The sequence below is a fragment of the Pituophis catenifer genome, unplaced genomic scaffold (genome assembly GCF_029215685.1).
Source record: "Pituophis catenifer annectens isolate HBS135680 unplaced genomic scaffold, rPitCat1.0.hap2 SCAF_1, whole genome shotgun sequence".
Taxonomy (NCBI): domain Eukaryota; kingdom Metazoa; phylum Chordata; class Lepidosauria; order Squamata; family Colubridae; genus Pituophis; species Pituophis catenifer.
The window spans coordinates 13,403,398-13,424,217 of NW_027256881.1; the positions used below are offsets into that span (position 1 = coordinate 13,403,398).

The 20,820-nt window shown below is 42.5% G+C and overlaps 1 protein-coding gene across 1 annotated transcript in view; it reads right to left on the minus strand.

The window, feature by feature from the left end:
- The window catches only part of CLIP2 (CAP-Gly domain containing linker protein 2), a 98,100-nt gene that overhangs the window by 39,779 nt on the left and 37,501 nt on the right, over positions 1-20,820 (minus strand). Inside the window, exons 3-4 of the mRNA XM_070945659.1 lie at positions 19,339-19,883; positions 6,016-6,140 (exon numbers count right to left, since the gene is read on the minus strand). Coding sequence (XP_070801760.1) covers positions 6,016-6,140; positions 19,339-19,883 — 670 coding nt within the window. The remainder of the gene's footprint in view (positions 1-6,015; positions 6,141-19,338; positions 19,884-20,820) is intronic.

Here is a 20,820-nt window from a genome sequence, read left to right on the forward strand (position 1 = left end):
CAATTGTCATATGCCAGTTGCCAAGTGCCCACATTTTGATCATGTGACCATGGGGATGCTGCAATCCTCGACTTACAACCATATGTTCGGTGACTATTTATTTATTTTATTTATTTATTTATTTATTTATTTATTTATTTATTTATTTATTTAATTTATTTATTTAATTTATTTGTTTGTTTGTTCGATTTATATGCCGCCCTTTCTCCGGAGACTCAGGGCAGCTTACAATGCATTAAGCAATAGTCTTCATACTTTTGTATATACCTGCTTAGTAGGGCTTTCGGCCCCCTCTAAGCGGTGTTCTTTTTTATATAAAGTCAGCTTATTGCCCCCACAATCCGGGTCCTCATTTTACCTACGTAGGAAGGATGGAAGGCTGAGTCAACCTTGAGCCTAGTGAGATTTGAACTTGCAGTAATTGCAGGCAGCTGGCAGCTAAATGCTACCTAACAGCACTTTAGTCTGCTGCGCCACCAAGGCTCTTTTGAAGCTATGGCGAGACTATGCAAAAGAAATTATGACAGGTGCCCAAAATTATAGCAGTTGTAGCACCCCAACTACAATTTTGATTATAATTCATGGGCTCAGCAGCTTGCCCTCACTTATGACTGCAGGAGTAATTCTGCTTTTCCCCACCCACCTATCTCCCCCACATCTGTGGATGTTTGGCTACCCTGCACAGCAGCATTCCTGGGTGACCACAATGGGGCTGGGACTGAAGTAGAGACATAAGGACTTCGGTAGTCTCAGTCAACTGCTACCACCTACCCCTATGCCTCTACTTCAGCCCAGTGCTGGAACTGAGAAACAGTGCCTCAATGCTAACACCATGGCCAGCAACCCCAACATCAAAGTGCAGAGGCCCAGCTGCCCCTCTAGTGCCCTGGCCTCCATAGAACCTGCCAGGCCCAGCTGCTCTTTGGCGTCTTCCTTCCATTGCATGCCCAGCCTGACTCTATGTGAAGCAGCTGCTGGCTACACCAGGACTTCTTCCCAAGGCCATTCACACCATGCTTCAAATAGCACATGTCATTCTCGTTGGACCTGGGGAAGATGGCTTCACGTGGCCAAAAACAGCTGCCTCGCAACAGGGCAGAATGGGCACAACTTATCAGCAGTGGGAGCCAAGACAACGGTGAAGGTCATCTGGGGAGGCTGGATGCCAAGGGCGACTGAGAATGGCACTCCACTGGGGCACTTTAAGCAACTCTGCAGTTTTGTGCCTCACAGTTGGAAGCTTCCCAGGGTAGGGCAGCTGTGCACTGAACTCTTGAAGCTTCCTGGGACAAAGCAGCTTGCACACTGCACTGTTGGAGCTTCCTGGGGCATGATGGTTTTGCTCTACTCTGCTGGACAGGATTGGGGTGGCTGAAATTTCCAGGGATGGCTGTGACTTAACAACAAAAACTGTGTTGTTAAATTAAGTTCTGGAACACTTTCTATACATCGCTAATAGCATCTTGGTGTTGTGGCTCCGTTACCTGAGCCTGTGTCATCGGCAGGAGAGGCCTCCAAGAGTGAAGGAGAGGAGTTGGCAAGGCCAACTCCAGGACCCTCCTCTCTGGCAATGCCTTCGGTGTCCGCCGAAGGGCAAGAGATAGGGCCGGGGCCAAGCACGTCCACGCAGCCACAGGTGGACAGTGATGAGGGAAATGAGTCTTGGCTGGATCCTCGGCAGCGTTGCAGAGATAAGCGCGCGCAATGGAAGAAAAGGCGTGCCAGAGATTAAGCTGAGTCACTGGACCACACCTCACAGGGTATAAAAGGGGGTGAGGTGGCCATTCAGACTCTGTGACGGACAAAACTAACTACTATCGAGTCACATTGCATCTTTGGAAACAACATTATCGGCCTTGGATTTATTTTATGAACTGGACAATTCTTGACTGTGTGTATTTTGTTTGTGAGTAAAGTTCTTGGCAAGCAGCTATTGGGTTGCTGCCAAGCTTCTTATTGGAAGAATTGGTTGTCTGCCAGTTTATTTAACCCCCGGCTGTCTGTTTGTGTGCGTGTGTGAGACGGGGACAGAACACCTGGCTGCTTGAGTCACTGGTGCAAATCCTCACCAGTGAGGTTCCATATTTTGTAGCTGCTCGTGAAGGCATCTCCATTATATAACGCACTCCCTTAACCATGGATAATCCAAGCGGTTCCCAATGTCTTTGTCCGCATAGCGACAGAAGAGGAAGAGAAGGTTGCAGGGATGGTGAAGTGGCTCCACCTTCTTGAAGTCCCAAAGCACTAAGAAACCCTTCAGTCGCGGCGTGACAAACAGTCCCCGAGCTGTGTGGTTTGCGGCTGCTTTCCAATCCCTCAAAACAAGGTGCAGGTCAGCCAAACTAGGCAGAGATGGAGTGAATAGGCAATTGTGGGGAGTTGAAGGGGAGGTACTGGGAAGAACTGAGGCTCGGGGCTGAGGGGGATCAAGGTCAGAATAGCTTGGATGGGATGGAATTCGATGAATAATAGCATCCTGTTAACAATGGCCACAGAGACTGCCAGGTTGCTACCACTAAGCAATGCAATCTCATGACATTGTGCTTTGTGGCCACATCGCTTAGCAACAGAAATTCCAATTGCAATTGTGGTTGTAAGTGAAGGACTATCTGTATTAATAAACAATGCTACTGTATGATAACATCCTATGCCTATGTAATTTAGCTTTTGCTCTCCCTCTCTCTCTCTCTCTCTCTCTTTCTGTCTCTCCCTCCCCCTCCTTATTCTTACCAACAATATACTAGCCAGTCTTTCAACATTAGTGTTTTCTGATAATGGGACTTTTCATTCCCGTTATCCTCAGTTACGACAGCCAATGGCCAATCTAGGAGTGATAGGAACTGTAGTCACCCAAAATTATAGAAGATGAAGATTTGGAAAGCCAAAGATTTTCAAATGGAGAAAAGCTGCTCTTGTATTTTTTGGCCAGAAGGCAAAACAATGGCAGGCTTTGCCCCCAAAAGAGAATGAAAATCAAGGCAAGCCGCAGAAAAGTGGAGGGACCGGGGTGGGGGTGGGGGCAGGGGGGGATTGCCAGTAATATGATGTGGCAGCAAGTAGTGAAAAAAATGAAGGGAAGGTTTTTATAGTCCTGCCAAGACATTTGCCCAGATGTGAGCAGCTGTTCCAGAACATTGCTTCCAATTTGTGGACACCCACAAGCACACACAGAGAGCTGGCAGCTGTCCCAAACTGTCTGCCTCCATAGAGGAGGAATTGCTCAAGCATTAGCACTGAAAGCTGAAGGAAAACTCTGCCATGCTGGGGAGAAGAGGCCAGCTGCAATCCGCGGCTTCCACCTGCCTTTTCCAAATAAATACAAAAACACTTGTTTGAATGCTTTCAATGAGATGTCAAAAAAAAAAAAAGGGTAGGGGTTCCAGTGGCAAAGACATTTCCCTGCCAATTCATTCCTTGGTCTTCCATACCACATAATGAAATAGCAATCAACAGAGCAACCTTCTCTAACATGGCCTTCTCCAGATGTTTGGAGGCTGCAACTCCCAAGATTTATAAGCATAACCTCCTTGTTCTCACAGACCTTAATTTGCAATTTGACTCAGTCTACAAATCTAATCCTGCTGTTGCCCTTGAAAGGCTCTAGAAAGTTACCAGTATAAGCAGGGGTGGGCTTCAAAAATTTTAGCAAGGGGTTCTCTGCCCAGTTGCTTGGTGGGTGTGGCCATGGTGGGCATGGCCTAGTCGGCCTCCTGCACTATGGCGGGGGGGGGAGGCATTTTTGCCCTCCCTAGGCTCCGGAGGCTTTCTTTGAGCTTCTGGGAGGGTGAAAATGGCCTCCCCAGAAACAGGCTCATTTCCAGCCTTCCGGAACTTCCAGTAGGCCCATTTTTCGCCCTCCTCGAGCCTCCGCACACGCCCTGCACTTACCTGCATCCAAAACGGGCCACGTGGGGACTCCAGGGAGGGGAGGGGCAGGGTGGGAGAGGCCAGCCAGGAGTGGGATTTGGGGGTTCTCCAAACTGCACAGAATCTTAGCTAGAGGTTCTCCCGAACCTTGCGAACCCCCAGCAGCCTACCCGAGTGTAAGGGAAAAAGAACAAGAAACTGACTGATGCATCCATACAGGGCTGAGTCACCGACAAAGCGTATCTCTCTAATGAGTGTTCTCTGATCTTGTGGGTGTTGTGTGGTGACAGCAATGGATAGCTACTGTGTAGTGCTGAATGCCAAGAAACTTGGATACCCCATTGATTTTCCAGTGTGGCTAGAGCACCCCATTACGTTAGGGCTTTGTGTGAAATAAAAACAAAAGAACTATAGATTTACAGGCATCTATTGACTTAGTACAACCATTTATTTAGTTTCCAAGTTACAACAGCACTAAAAAAAGTGACTTGTGACCGTTTTTCACACCTACGACCATTGCAGTATCCCCACAGACATATGATTAAAATTTGGGTGCTTGGCAACTGGCATGTGCTTATGACAGTTGCAGTGTCCCGGAAGTCATTTGATCACCATCTGTAATCTTCCCAGCTGGCTTCTGACATGCGAAGTCGAAAAGGAATCCAGATTTGCTTAACAAATGACTGCATGATTCACTTAACGCCTGGGGGACATGAAAGGAACCTCCTTGAAGACTGCATTATTTTTAGCAATCGGGTGTCCCCTGGACAATGGTGTTGTCACCGGCAAATAATTTCAGCCGAGAAGAAGCCTTCAGTTAGCTTTGTGGGGGCTTCTGACATGAATATGGACAACACTTACAGTGATTCGCTTAACAAATGTGGCAAAAAAAAGGTCATAAAATAGCAATAGCAATAGCACTTAGACTTATATACCACTTCACAGTGCTTTTATAGTCCCCTTTATGCGGTTTACCCAGTCAGCTTATTGCCCCCAACAATCTAGGTCCTCATTTTACCCACCTCGGAAGGATGGAAGGCTGAGTCAACCTTGAGCCTGGTGGGATTTGAACTGCCAAATTGCAGGCAGCCGACAGTCAGCCGAAGTAGCTTGCAGTATTGCACTCTAACCATTGCGCCACTGTGGCTCGTGGAGCATGAGGAAAATGGGGCAAAACTCACTTGCCTTGCTTAGTAACAGAAATTTTGGGCTCAGTTGTGGTCATAAATCGGGGACCATCTGCACTTGAACTGAGGAAAATGTTTTTTTGTTTTGTTTTGTTTTTTGGAACCCAAAACAAGACAACATGATCTGGCGATCTACCAATTTATTTCAGGCCACCCATGGTTCATTAGAACCAAAGGTTAGAAGACCTTGGTGGTTTCATGTTTCGGCTAAGCAAAACAAGGCGAAGACGGTATATTTCGTTCCCTCTCTCTCCCCTACCACACCATCATATCTCACCATCTCCCAACCATCTTTTAAGCAGTTGTCAGCATCCTTCACTTCCTTCCCACTAGCATATTTTGCTTCGGTTGTAGACCACCCAAGAACACTTATTGTGTGCATAAGGACAAGTAATGCATGCAATCTTTTGCTTTGTTCCAAGAAGAACATTTCAAATCTCAATTATTTCAAATTATGGGAAGGCAGAACATGTGTCAGCATCCCTGACAGATCTCTCTGCATACTGCAGTTCCAACACCTGTTCAAGGACGACACACACTAAATCAGTGGCAGGCATTCATCCATGCTCAGATAGTATCATAGGAGGAAAATCAAGCCTGAAAGGAAAACAATGAGGGCATTTGGCCCATCCTGGACCTTGAGAACAGATGGGAGTGAGATGGGGAGATATAACAAGACATCCCCGTATGCTCTAAAGAAAGCATGCGTCTTCTGACCCTCACAAGTTCAGGAGACAAAATCACCGGTTAACTTTTAGAAGGAAGTCCGGCAGAAAGTTAGAAAAAACCTTGACCCAACAACCAGAAAGTGACTTTTCAGTGTAGTTTATTCCCCCAAGAAGAGTAAGGGTCTTAGCTGATGTTGATTTCAACCCACAGACATTCGCCAGAGATTGGAGTCTGCACTGAGCAGAAGGTTGGGCTTGGTGGCCTAAATTATTCCAAAGTTGTCTACAGGTACCTTGTTCCAGCAACAGCTCCATCGTTCTTCCCCAGAGGTTCATCCAACTCCACACCACACCATTCCCCTTTGGCGAAGTCCGTCTCCCCTACATAGCGCACCACACCAGTTTTTGTTCCACCAACCTGTCATTTGATGGAAAGAATTTTTTTAAAAAATATATATATAAATATATATATTTAAAAAATCACACATATAAGCAAATACACACATTGAGGTTTGTGTAAGGCTAAGGGAAAGCGATTAATAACAAGATTAAAAACAGTCATTTTTCATTTCCAAAAAACAATGCGAAGCCAAGATGAATACAGGTAGTCCTTGACTCATGGCCATTCATTCAGCAACTGTTCAGTTCCAAAATCAGTGAAAAGTGACTTGCAACTGGTCCTCACACTTATGACCATTGCTGCATCCCCATGGTCATGTGACCAAAATTTGGACATTTGTCAACTAGCATGTAGACGATGGTTGCAGCATCTCGGGGTCATGTGATCATCATTTGTGACCTTCCCAAGGGGGTTCTGACCAGCAATGGTGGGAGCATGATTCACTTAACAACTGCAGTCATTTACTTAACAACTGTGGCCAAAAAAAGTCATAAAATCAGGCATGATTCACTTAACAATGATTTGCTTAGCAATGGAAATTCTGGTCCCAAATTGTAAACATAAGTCAAGGCCTACCTGTAATAATAGTATTTGCCATAAAGTAAAACCAAGACAAATAACATTTTTGAAGAGTGCAAGCCTCAAAGTGATGCAGAAATCCTTATCAGGCAGGATAAGAGAAAAGAGAAGAAATTATATAAAAAATCTGTATTAAAGCAATATTTTTACTAGTCAAACTGAATGTTCACAAAAATATACAGTCTTTCAAGTGTCCAACAACTCTTCACCAGACAATTGTATTCAGCTATCTGAAGAACGCAAACACTTCAATATTATATTATACCACTCCTGAGAATATAAGAATAACTCTGTAGGATCAGCCCAGAGCTCATCTTAGTGCAACATTTTGTTTCTCACAGTGGGTAACTAACAAGATATCTCCGAGGTGCCCAAGCAAGAGATGGAGGTATTTCCTTCCTCCTACTAGGCATACTGTCTCAGGTCTAGAGGTAACTGAGTCTTCAACATTGATAGACTTGTTTGCCATTAACAACAACAACAACTTCATTGTCATTGTAAGTGTATACACAGTATACCCATACAAAGAAATTCACTTAACACCCAAACACCAGGTCCAACACACATAACAATCCCCAAACACATTCCCACCCACCACAATTCCCCACCCCTAAACCATCCAAACATCCACACAACAGATCAAGTAATACTGTCCAACAGCTCACTGATGGGGGCCCTTTTGTTCATTGTTGAGTGCAATTAAGAATAGGATAGAAAGAGTAGAGTAGAGTAGAGTAGAGTAGAGTAGAGTAGAGTAGAGTAGAGTAGAGTAGAGTAGAGTAGAACTCTTTATTGGCCAAGTGTGATTGGACACACAAGGAATTTGTCTCTAGTGCATAAGCTCTCAGTGTATAACAAACAACAAAGTGATAAAACACAAATCATAAGATATAATCATAAATCCATTTCTTTTTTAAGGCCATCCAAATTGGTGGCCATCCTATCTTGGAACACTGAACATCTCAATTCTCTCCTTTTCAGTCTTAACATCCATGGCTGTGTCTGAGGATAAGCCTATCGTGGATAAGCAAAACCCAGTCTTTTTGGTATACTTCAGCACCTAAAATTCTTGGCTTATCCATGAATATATAGACATTATTATTATTTTGGTGAGTGGTGTCTACAGCAGTCAGAACCATCATATAGAGATTATCAGGTCTTAGTAGCTGATTCAGCTGATAGCAAGATACTCCTAGAATTGACTTTAACTAGATTTATGGCAATGGAATTGGATAAGATTGCAGAAATTCCAGCCAATGGATGGTTTTCACTTTAGAACCCAATTTATCAAGTATCCTAGAATTAGATTAAAAGTTTCAATATTTCATTAACTGAAGTAACTCTATATATTATATTGTCCTGAAAATTGCAGATTACTCTTGAAATCCATTTAATATATAACACAGCAATAATCAGTATAAATCATAAAATAAGATTAAAAGTTACAGTAAATTCTATCCAAGTACCTGAAATTTATTCTCATCTAGCAAATCTAGAAAGTTACCATATTAAGACTTTATATTAAGAGAAACCAAATGTTGGGTGCGCCCCAAGCCCATTTATAGAATTATAATCCAAAAATGGTCTCCCATAAGAGTTCTGTATCAGATTTATTTTTGAAATACAAACTTATTTTAGACATCAGTGTGTCTACTGCCACAACTTAATTAGCCATCCATCTACCGAGAGAACAGCATGTGCTTTCCAATAAGAAATAGAATATCCTTGCAGCAGTTACCATGTTCAATGTTAGTTTATATACTTTGGGGAAATTTAATAAAGTTTAGTAATATTTTACAAAAATCTGCAGTTACGATTTGTTTCATTCTAGTATAAATTTCCCCAAAATTGTTTACAACACACTCCAATCAAATATGAAAAAAATGGTCCAACAAGATCATTACATTTCCAACGATTTTGAGAGAATGAATTGTCCATTATAGCAATCAGTATCCAGTTTCCCCAAAAATAAGATATCCCCTGATAATAAGCCCAATCAGGCTTTTGAGCACATATGTTAAAATAAGCCCTCCCTAAAATATTTAAACCCATGTGCAGCCGGTCCCTGCCATTTCCTCTGGTTAGGGTTAGGGAGACAGAACTGGAAATCAGGTAAGATAGCAAGAGGAGCCCCATCTTGCTCCTTGCACCCCAAAATAATAAGACCTCCCCAAAAATAAGGCCAAGCGCTTATTTCGGGGTTCAAAAAAATATAAGACAGGGTCTTATTTTCGGGGAAACACGGTACTAATGTATCAGCAGCAAAACATCTTACATCTTACAAGTGTAACAGAGAATGCGAATGTAATGTTTTCCGTCCATTGCATATCAATTATCTATATCAGTGTTGGTATTCAGCCGGTTTGGACTGGTTCGGGTGAACCGGTACTGGCGACCTGCGGGTGGGACTGCCCACCCGCCCTGGCGCTATGCCATTCTATTTAGCCACGTTTTCTAAGCTGCGTGCATGCGTGCAAGCCACACGTGTGAGCAAAGCGCACGCACGGAAGGCCGCACATATGTGTGGAAGGCCACATGCATGTGCGGAAGGCACATGCGCAAGCAATCGCACATGCGCTCACATTTTCAGTGTGCAGCAAACGGTAGTAAAATTATGTGAAACCCACCTCTGATTTATATGCAAGTATAAGTCTTGCCTGTCTGTAACCTTCAATTACTTAAAATAGTGCATCATAGGGCAACAGTTTTTGAAGCAAAGAACCTGGAATGGGCTAATTTAAGGAATGCATCCAAAATCTGGCATCAGAGGTATTGAAATTTCAAGGATTTCAGAACAGCTGCATTTGCAAACTTGTGGGTTCGGCAACGCTACTGCACCCTGCAGTCAGCCATGGTCACATGATCATGATTTCCAATGCTCCCCGCCAGATTTCCACAAGCAACGTGCACAGGAAAAACCAGCAAGAAATTGAAAGTCATTCCGCTTCCTGCCGATTTGTTGCCTGCCTGTGGTCAGTCTGTAAGGAAATATCTCTAAAGGATGACCCAAAGGATCATGGGTTTTCTAGTTGTATCTAAATTCTGGATCCATTTAATCATACAAAATATTTACATGTTCAGTTTCTAAGTCACATTTTACTAACAATTTATTAACTCAAGCGCCTGAATTGTGAACACATAACTGCAGAACACTGCAATGGCTGAAAATTCAAGGACAGTTTGTCAATCCTTTTCAGCACTGCCATCATTTTGAACTGTCTCTAAATGAATGGACATAAACCGAGGACTACCTATATTTCCAAATGTCTTAGGCTTAAGGACTTAAGAACAATGTCTAAGCCCTTCTCTTTCTCTGTAGTAAATCCAGATCGTTTCAAACCCATAAATATGCTCCACCAGCCTTAAACAATAAGCGAAATCAACATTTTAAACAAAAGCAAAACATGAAATGTTTCTTTTGAACCCAGCCTAATGCAGGCTTTAGAATCTGGGTCCTCCTTCTCTCCTCCCTCTCCCCAGTATGCCCCAGTAAAAGACTAGAGTTAAGTCTTCAAAGGCAGCTCAACCAGAGACTGCATCTCTCCAGCAACAAGAAAATAATACCTCTGAGAGACAGGAGACAGCAAAAGCTTAAATTATCCTGTCTCATCACTGCAAGGCTGTCACTGCTCCGAGACCACCCACACTCAATGAAGTGCAATGGAAAGCAACCCCTTTTGTTTTCATTCCAACATGGCCATATAGAAAGCAACAGTCTGTTCAGAACTATAAGAAAACAAAGGTGGGTACTAAAAGATGTACCCTGCATTGCCTGCCATTAACCATCAATTTCAAGCACTGATGTGCATTTGCTGTAGAGAGGCAATTCACTGGTTTTTCCCTCTAGAACAGGGGTTTTCCCATTTCGCAACTTTTTCCCATTCGCTAAACCGGGCGTGGGCGTGGCCAGCGCATGACGCATCCGGCCCAAGTTTGACGGCCCTGCTCTAGAAGTTCATTTCTAGAGATCCTTCACCAGAGGTGAGTGTTCAAAGTGGCTTAGAACTCAACATAACACAAAAAAGTGTGCTTCACAGCTCTATGTCAGAACTTGGTTTTAGCTTCGCATGTTGTATCAACCCAGACACTGTGATTTATACACTCCAATTTAAAGGTTAGCATGCTGTATGATCCCAGTCATCCATGGTTTATTCTTGATTCTGCAAACCAGGCTTCATTCCGTGTGGGAATTCAGCACCTGTAGATCACCCTGGACTACACAGACCAATAGTTTGCATCATTGTTCTAACTATGTTGTTCTAACTAATAGCTTTAAAATAAAACAAAACCTCAAGTCACAAAAATAGGTAGTCCTTGACTTACAACTATTTGCTTAGTGACTGAAATTACAATAGCCCTGAAAAAAGTGATCCTTGCAATTACAACTGTTGCAGCACCCCCTTCCCACCATAGTCACATGATCAAAATTTGGGGCCCTTGAAAACCAGCATGGTTGCACCATCCCAAGGTCATAAGATCACCATCTGTGATTTTCCCAGCTAACTTCTGACAAGAAAAGTCAATGGGCTTAATAACTGCATGATTCTCTTAACAACTGTGACAAAAAAAAAGTTCTTAAAATCAGACGCAACTCACTTAAACAACTGCTTTGCTTAGCAGTGGAAATTCCGGTCCCAATTAAAGCACCAAACTAAAAAGTGGGAGGTTGTGAGTTCTAATCCTGTGTTAGCCATGAAAGCCAGGTGGGTGTCTTTGAGCCAGTCACTCAACCCAACTCACCTCATAGGATTGTTGTTGTGGGGCGTGTTGTAGAAGGAAGAAGAAGTTGTGTTGGATATGTTCACCATCTTGAATTATTTGTAAAAATAATGAAGGCGGGATACAAACAAACAAATAAATAAAAATAAAACCCAGGTCCTTAGTAGAGGACTATCTTTAGTGTCCATAACGGAGAGCTGTAAAGCCAACAGCTCCATTTGCAAGATAATTCCAAGCTTTGAACTCAGGTAACTCCAAAGTAATTATGATCTTATTTCCTTAATGGGGGAAAAAATCTCCATGCAGGTAAAAAAAAAAAAAACTTGAAAGAAGTTGTAGGTAAGATTTTTAAAGAAAGTATTGAAAAGCATTAAAAAGCTGGAGACTGCTTTCTTCAATTTTAAGTCATATGGGAATTTTTGTGTACTCTAATTTCCACACACAAAAAAAGTTCAATACACAAGATACCCAAGCTTGCATTCACAATTATTAATCCCACTGAATTCTGCTTGGGTTTTCTCAATGGTGGAATCCTCCGCCAGTTGCCACCGGTTTGCTGCCTGCACCTGCACGGTGCATGCCAGATGCGCGCTGCGTGCGCGCATGTACAGTGAGTGCCACACATTGCGCATGCATGCACAGTGAGCACCAAACATGCGCTTTGTGCGGAAAAAGGAGCCGTTTGAAGGTAAGTAAAACAGTGGGGGGGGACGGATAGCTGTGCCGCGCTATTTAGATTAGCTAGAAAGCAGGATTTCCAACCGGTAGCTTTCTTTTTTTTACTATCGGTTTGCCTGAACCGGTAGTTTTTATCACTACTGGTTCGCCCGAACTGGTAGCATTTCACCCCTGGGTTTCCTTCATAATTCCCACATCCAAGCGCATGGCTCTGCAAACTCCATGTCTTCTTAAAACAGCCAGCTGCTGTCTCCTAATTACAGAGCAGCCAGTAATTTTATCTATGTAAACATGTATAGTTCAATATTAGCAACAGAAGGGACATTAAAAATAAAATTTACAAAGTATATTTGTTGAAAATCCAAAGTGCACAGAAATGTAAATCGAGAAGAGGATTATGCACCCTTGGAGTGGGTGATTACTGCCACAACAGTGTTTTCTCTGCCTTTTAAACTTTTTAAATAATTTCATCTACACCTTCTTAATTATGTTTTTTGATGTTGTTCTTATTTATGTTTTATATTATGGCGTTTATTGTACTGTAAACTGCACAGAATCACTTAGGTGAGATGGACTGGGTGGAAATGGGATGAATTAAAAAAACACACACACATAATTAAGACCGAATCCTTTTTTAAGGCTTTCCAGAGAAGAGGGCCACCCCACCCTGTTGTCCCTAGCAGGAAGACTGGACAATAAAGACATGTGGCCTCAATTAAGAGTCAGTCATAACATCTATGCTTCCTCTGCAATTTTCAAATTATGCCGCAGTTCTCAAGAAAATTACATTGCTTGCCTGTTTTACATTTACCAAGACTTTCCTCAGCCTCTTGGTGACATCAAAATGGCTTCTTTGTTTCTCAGGAACTTGTTCAGATCCATTTGTATGTTGAATCTTTAATTACAGAATACAATATTTGAATTACACGTCTATTATTTTGCATTACTTCCAACAGAAAATTTCCTTAAAAAATTTATGATCAGGCAACAATTTATTTGTCCTGTTTATCTTCAATTCTACAGTATTTTCTAAATATTACTGCTTTGGCACATGGAAGTTCTACCCAAATATTTCAAGTACTATGAGAGGCTTTTTCACAAGAGAAAAGCCACGGTAGGTAGAATTAAGACAGTGCAACACACTAATTCCCACGCTTTTTGGAAGCTTCAGCTGTCTCTTTATTAATGTATATTTTGAAACAAATTTTCCTAACACTCCCTAATTAGAAATGAAAAAGTCAGCTAGGACCATAAAGGATTTGAAAATAGAAAACAGAAAATCAAAAACAAAGGGGTAAATAATCCATAATAGGAATGTCTCCATTTCTTAGGGTGGCCTGTTCTGAAGAAAGAAAGAAAGAAAGAAAGAAAGAAAGAAAGAAAGAAAGAAAGAAAGAGAGAGAGAGAGAGAGGGAGGGAGGGAGGGAGGGAGGGAGGGAGGGAGGGAGGGAGGGAGGGAGGGAAGGAAGGAAGGAAGGAAGGAAGGAAGGAAGGAAGGAAGGAAGGAAGGAAGGAAGGAAGAAAGAAAGAAAGAAAGAAAGAAAGAAAGAAAGAAAGAAAGAAAGAAAGAAAGAAAGAAAGAAAGAAAGAAAGAAAGAAAGAATGAATGAATCCAGGAGCAGATTGTGAAATGACTGATTCAGATCTTTGCTATCCTTCCTTCAGACAATCCTAAGAACTAAATTTATAGCCTACATTCATCAAATGCCTTCATGTCAAGGGATGTCCTCTGACACAGGAGAGAAACTGTATATACAGGTAGTCCTCAACTTACAACAGTTCATTTAGTGACCGTTCAAAGTTACAAAGGCACTGAAAAGAGTGAATTCTGATCGTATTTCACATTTACGACCATTGAAAGTATTCCCATGGTCAAGTGATCAAAATTCAGACGCTTGGCAACGGACTCATATTTATGATAGTTGCAGTATCCCGGGGTCATGTGATCAGCTTTTTGCGACCTTCTGACAAGCAAAGTCAACGAGGAGGCCAGATTCACTTAACAATCATGTTACTAGCTTAACAACTGCAGTGGTTTACTTAACTGTGACACGAAAAGTCATAAAATAGGCGAAAAGTCACTTAACAACTGTCTCACTTAGCAACAGAAATTTAGGGCTCGGTTGTGGTCGTAAGGCAAGGAATACCTGTACTCGCAGATGAACCAAAACTCTAAAGTGCCAAAATATACCCCCAAAATTGGATTCGGCTTATCTGTGGATGAGCTTATCCATAAGTAGATAAGGTTTATAGTTCCCATATACAGGTAGTCCTTGATTTAACAACCATTTGTTTAGCAAGTGTTACAACGGCATTGAAAAAGTGACTTTCGACCTGTCCTCATACTACCACTACAGCATCCCTACGGTCACATGATTAAAATGCTTGGCAACTAGGATGCAATTACAACAGTTGTAGCATCCCGATGGCCGTTTACAACCTTCCCAGCTGGCTTCCAACAAGCCAAGTCAATGGAGGAATCCGGATTCACTTAGCGACTGCAGTGATTCACTTAAGAACCGTGGCAAAAAAGATTGTAAAATTGGGTGAGAGTTAATAACTGCCTTGTTCAGTAAACAGAAATTCTGGTTCCATTTGTGATTGTAAATCAAGGACTACTTACCGTATTTTTCAGAGTATAAGACGCACCTTTTTTCCGTCCTAAAAGGGGGTGAAAATTTAGGTGCGTCTTATACACCGAATGTAGCACCGCCCACCCACCGCCCACCCACTGCCCCCCACCCTTTGGCCTCTGCCTCCCAGCAGTTACCTCCTTGCAGCAAACAGCAAGAAAAAACAGCTCCTTTCAGCTTTAGCACAGCCTAATTAGCACAAGTTCATTGGATCGGCCTCCCGACTCTCAGCTGTTTTGCTCTCAGCTGTTTTGTGCAGGGCTCTGCTGCTTGCTTCAAGGAAGAAAATTGCTGGAGCAGATTTTTTTCCCCTTCTGCTAATCAAGCTATGCTGAAAACGAAAATGAAAGTAAAGCAGGCTGTTTGCTGTAATGAGGCAAAATTGCTCAGAGGCAGAGGGAGATTTCTTTTTCTTCTTTTCCTCACCAAAAAAGGTAGGTGCGTTTTATAGCACAGTGCATCTTATACACCAAAAAATACGGTATATATCTACTGTATGAAAGTGTGCACATTTCTATCTGCGGATAAGCAGACCCTCAAATTTTGAACCAAAATAGCATGAAAATTGCAGGTGCTGCGAGTGGCACATTTTTCTTGGTATTTTGGTTCAAAATTCGAGGATCTGCTTATCCATGGGTGGGCTTATCTGTAAATCAATACAGATTATAATTTGTCGAGCAAAGACTGGCCAGAAAGTAAATCTGAATCTAATATCAATCTCTGAGTTATCTGTAATATACAGGTAGTCCTCGACTTATGACCACAATTTAGCCCAAACTTTCTATTGCTAAGTGAGACATTTGTTAAGTGAGTTTTGCCCCATTTTCTGACCTTGCTTGCCACAATTATTAGCTGAATCTGCAGCTGTAAAGTTAGTAACACGGTTATTAAGTGAATCCAACTTCCCCATTGACTTTGCTTGTCAGATGGTCAAAAAAGGTGATCACATGACCCCAGGAACACTGCCAACCGTCATAAATATGAGACAACTGCCAAGCATCTGAATTTTGATCATGTGATTGTGGGGACACTGCAACGGCTGTAAGTGTGAAAAATGATCCTAAGTCACTTTTTTCAATCCCGTTGTAACTTTGAATGCTCATTAAGTGAACTTTTGTAAGGCAAGGACTACCTATATAAGGAAAGACTGCTTATCAATCATAGAAAGGTGTCGTAGCCTCAGCCCACAGATCAGAGGAAAGGCAATAGAGGACTAAGATGCCTACAAATTCTTTCCTTGATATTGCCTGGCTCCCTGCTCCATCTGGCTTCATTTTTATTTTACGTTCATTTCATCCTGATGTCTGCAGAGTGAACATAGACCAACACTATGCCGAGGCTCATACCACATCAGTGGTGCGTTGCCCCCTATTCAGACCAGTTCTATAGAACCGGTAGTAAAACCGGTGGGAGGCTCCGCCCACTGACCCTGATGTCATCAGAAGGCGCGTGCGCTCACCTTGCTCACGCACGCGCAATCCTGTTGTGAACCGGTAGTAAAGGTAAGTAGAACCCACCCCTCCACCACATATATATATATATTTCTCTTGTCAAGAACAAAAAACAAAACACCACACTTGAAATCGAGATTCTGGCTTAATGTATGCAAATTAATATAGCGCACCAGCCTGCTTTATTGTCTAATAAACCCTGGTTTGCCCAAACAGTATAAAGTAGGGGTCTCCAACCTTGGCAACTTTAAGCCTGGAGGACTTCAACTCCCAGAATTCTTTGCTGGCTGGGGAATTCTGGGAGTTGAAGTCCACCAGGCTTAAAGTTGCTAAGGCTGGAGACCCCTGGTATAAAGCCATCACCTCCTCTGTGAAGACAGGAGCATTAATAATTTATGCCAAGTTTTTTACACCTGAAATCAGTGGTGAAATCGAATTTTTTTTTTACTACCGGTTCTGTGGGCATGGCTTGGTCAAGGTGGTGTGGCTTGGTGGGTGTGGCTTGGTAGGCATGGCAGGGAAAGGATACTGCAAAATCTCCGTTCCCACCCCACTCCTGGGGAAGGGATACTGCAAAATCCCTATTCCCTCCCCACTCCTGGGGGAAGGATATTGCAAATTCTCCATTCCGACCCCACTCTGGGGCCAGCCAGAGGTGGCATTTGCCGGTTCTCTGAACTACTCAAAATTTCCGCTACTGGTTCTCCGAACTACTCAAAATGTCCGTTACCGGTTTTCCAGAACCTGTCAGAACCTGCTGGATTTCACCCCTGCCTGAAATTATTGCTTAAAATGACATATACACGAGGCACATACATTTCTCTACTGTTTAATCTCCTTTGTCTTTTATTTTTCAGCTGATCAAAATATACATTAAAAAGGTGGGTTAAAAATATAACCATATATTATATCTAAACACACTTATCATAATCAAGTTAGGCCTCTGCCTGATTTATTCTGCTACTCAATGAGCCAAAAGTTTAGCGCACGTCTGTGAAACTGGAGAGAAATTTGCTGAGGTCTACAGATCACTCAGCCCCAGTACTGCTCCGTTTTTTCAATAGTAATTTGATTAAACATTACAATTAAAAAGATTAAAGGAAGTAATAAAACTAAAAAAGAAAAGAATAAAAAGGGCTCCACTGTCAAAGGAACAACTGTTTTACTCCCTGCAGGAAGACCAATTGCTGCTACAGCCGTTTGCCTGACTTGCCCTAATCACCATGAAGGCGGCTGCTTAAACAAGCAGCCACACAGTCTCATTTCTGACTTTTTGATTGTCCAGGCATGGCCCTCTGAACTGTGCAATCCCCGTTTCCAATTTCATAGCTCAAAAAGTGGGCTAGGAGGCAATTTAGAATGATACCCTATACAGCAAAGGAAACGGCAATAGCAATAGCACTTAAGACTTATGAACCGCTCCACAGTGCTTGATAGCACTTTCTGAGCGGTTTATGGTGTCAGCATCTTGCCCCCAACAATCTGGGTCCTCATTTTACCGACCTCGGAAGTATGGAATGCTGAGTCAACCTTGAGCCTTGAGTCAGGATCGAACTGCTGGCTGTAGGCGGTGTTAGCCTGCAATATTGCATTCTAACCAACAAGCAAACAAGAATTTTTGCTCTGGATTTTTCTCTCTCCTGCCTGGAAAAAATGCTGTGATGAGTTTGGGACATGATGTTGAAAGAGACAGTGGAGTCACACTTAGAAAGAGCCTACAAAGCCTGCATATCTGGCATTTCTACTCATCTAGCATCAGGTCCTTTGCTCCTCAAGATCTTTTTCATAGCTTGTGGGGCTCAACCTGAAATCTTGCACATAAACCTCTGAAAACCATCTTCACAGGTCTGTGGGAACATTTCTGAGTCCATCACTCCGCCATATAGGCATATCTTACTGCATGGCTGACTTGCTCATAGAGAATCTAAGGTTTCCCTGGCAGAAGACACAGGAAACTTGCTCATGGAAGAATCTATCTACCATCATGCAGCACCCAGAAAGCAAGGGAGACCCTGCCAAAAATACCCAAATGTATGTGTGTAAGCCAAATATCACTCAATCATCACAAAAACTCCAGAATGGTAAAGCCTACAAACTTAAAATTTGGCACGTATGTTCCCCTTGGCTTTTAGATGCTCGCTAAGAAAGGATTTTTCGAAATGACCATCAGATCATTAGTATTTCATATACAGTATTATATTCACAAGTTCTGATGCTTAAGGAGTTAGACATTCTACTCCCCCTCCCCACCTGAAAGGAACTGTGTCCCAACTGCCAGTTGCCTTATATTAACACGCTCTGATGCTAAGGAGCTACACATTCTACTCCCCCTCCCCACCTGAAAAGAACTCTGTTCCAACTGCCAGTTGCCTTATATTAACATGCTCTGATGCTACCGCTTCGCTAAACCGGGCATGGGCGTGGCCAGCACATGACTCATCCGGCCTGCAGGCTGGGACATTCTACTCCACCACCCCTTCTGTTCCAACTCCCAGTTGCCTTATATTAACGCACTCTGATGCTACGGAGTTACACATTCTACATTAAGTTTCAGGCTTTAAGTGTCAATTTATCACGCCCGATCACATAGTTTTGTAGTGAAGCACGGGCGTCCAGCTAGTTAATAATATTTGCATATCCTAACTTACAGATACAGCTGTTTGTTCTCCATATATTCTATCCACTGTTTTAATGCTCATATTTATCACATGCTGTTTTATCTTACTATTTTATTGTAAAACGTTTTGAGATTTTTTTAAAATGGGAAGCAGCTGAGAAATATTTTAAGAAATAATTTTCAACAGCATATAAGTAATATATTCTTAGTGAATGTAAGGCAACATATCTCATCAATTAACAAGTAATTATTCGGGGGAAGGAAAAACAGAGTTAATTTTTATGCCCTCAAAGTACATCCTTTCTCTATGCATGCGGGATCATTATTCATACTCTTTTTTTTAACATAACCATGTCTTTTATGTCTTCAAGGATGAGGGGGTTTGCCTTTCTTTCCCCTTGTGCCAACAGTGAATTTCCAAAGGAAAATGGGAATGACAGTCAAAAAAATCCTAATCAACCTTTTCCATTCAAAAAAAATTAAGCCCCCAGAACTTCCTAAAATATCGCTCATTCAAGAAATACTAAAAAGGAACTTACAAGGACACGGTCCCCAAGTCTGAAGTCTTTATCCCCTTTTTTCACCGATCCGCTGTCCGAGAGGTTGGAACCAGATTCATTTCCAGTCTTCATGGTGTTGTTGAGAACGCTCTCCCGCAGAGGAATGACGCGAGTGGAAAGAGGTGGGGTGGAAGTCCCGGAGTGCAAGGACAAATTCTGAGCTGTCAGAGACTCCACAGAATGAGCATCGCTTCCTGAACCCTCCGTCGTGGGTTGGCGGGTCAACTTGGAGGGCCTCGTGAAGATCCCCTGGAGTGGCTGGCATTCAAAATAACGCACTCCGCCTACAGAACCATCATTCTTCCCAACCGGGTCATCTAGAACAACTCCTGCCCACTGACCAGGGGCAAACTGGGTCTCTCCCAAATACTGGATTATGCCTGGCTTCACTCCATTCACCCAAACACGTTCACCCATCACGAAGTCCCCCAGGAAATCATCGCCCACCTCAGCAATTTTTGACCCTGGCAGCTTCTCGGAGGCACCTGTGGAAGATGTGGAACTCTGTTTGTGGAGAGGTGATCCTGTAAGAAGAAGCAGAGAATGAAGAGAGATCGGTCAGAACAAACAAAGTCTTCACAAGAGACAAGACCCTGGACTTTGAACAGTTACGTTCAAATACAAGCAGCAGAAGAGAAACAAATAATTATTCCCAAGGATTAAAGGCTAAATGGGAAAAAAGAAGATCTTTGCTCGTTTGCACTAATCCATGATTTCATGACCAGATGCTGGAAGAGTTGTTGGGGATCCCGTGCAGGAGAATGAACAAGAATGTCCCTTTGCTGAAGTGGCAAACACATTATCACAAATTCAATTAGTTAAATTACTTTACTTCAATGGACCCACTGGAGAAGTTAAGCCCAGCTTGGAGCATCTGGTTAGCCCCCTGAGAAAAAGAATGCTAGACTAGATAAATCTATACTTTTGTAAGTAGAGCTCCTCTTATGTTCTAACAGATCAAACTGGTTGTACCTACTGGAAATGAGTTTAGCAACATCTGAATAGACCCACCCAGTTCTATCATCTACTAAGAGAAGCTCCTTTAGATGAACTGGAGGTTCAGAATAAGCATCTTAGCATCCAGATGCTGATCTGTGTATGTTTGATCTCCGTGAAGGTTCACAGAATGAACACAGAAGGTTATGTTTTTAGAAGAGTCTTCCTTTCCCAAAGCCTTCTGAATGTTTAACAAACTTGGTCTTCCATTGCTAACTTCAACCATGGTTTTCTCCAGTTCTACAAAGGAGCTTCAAGGAGTCCGATATGTCCCTCCATTTACATAAAATCAAAGTGCCTGGAGAGCAACGTGTGTTATGCTCCAAATGGTACCAACTGTCTTTAATGAAGTTTCAGTTCATCAAGTATCGGAGAAATGATTTAAAAACACAGCTGCCCTTTCTAAGTTTCAGTCTGCAGCTGGCAGCATGTGGTCAGAAAACACTTCGCCATCTGAAAAGATGA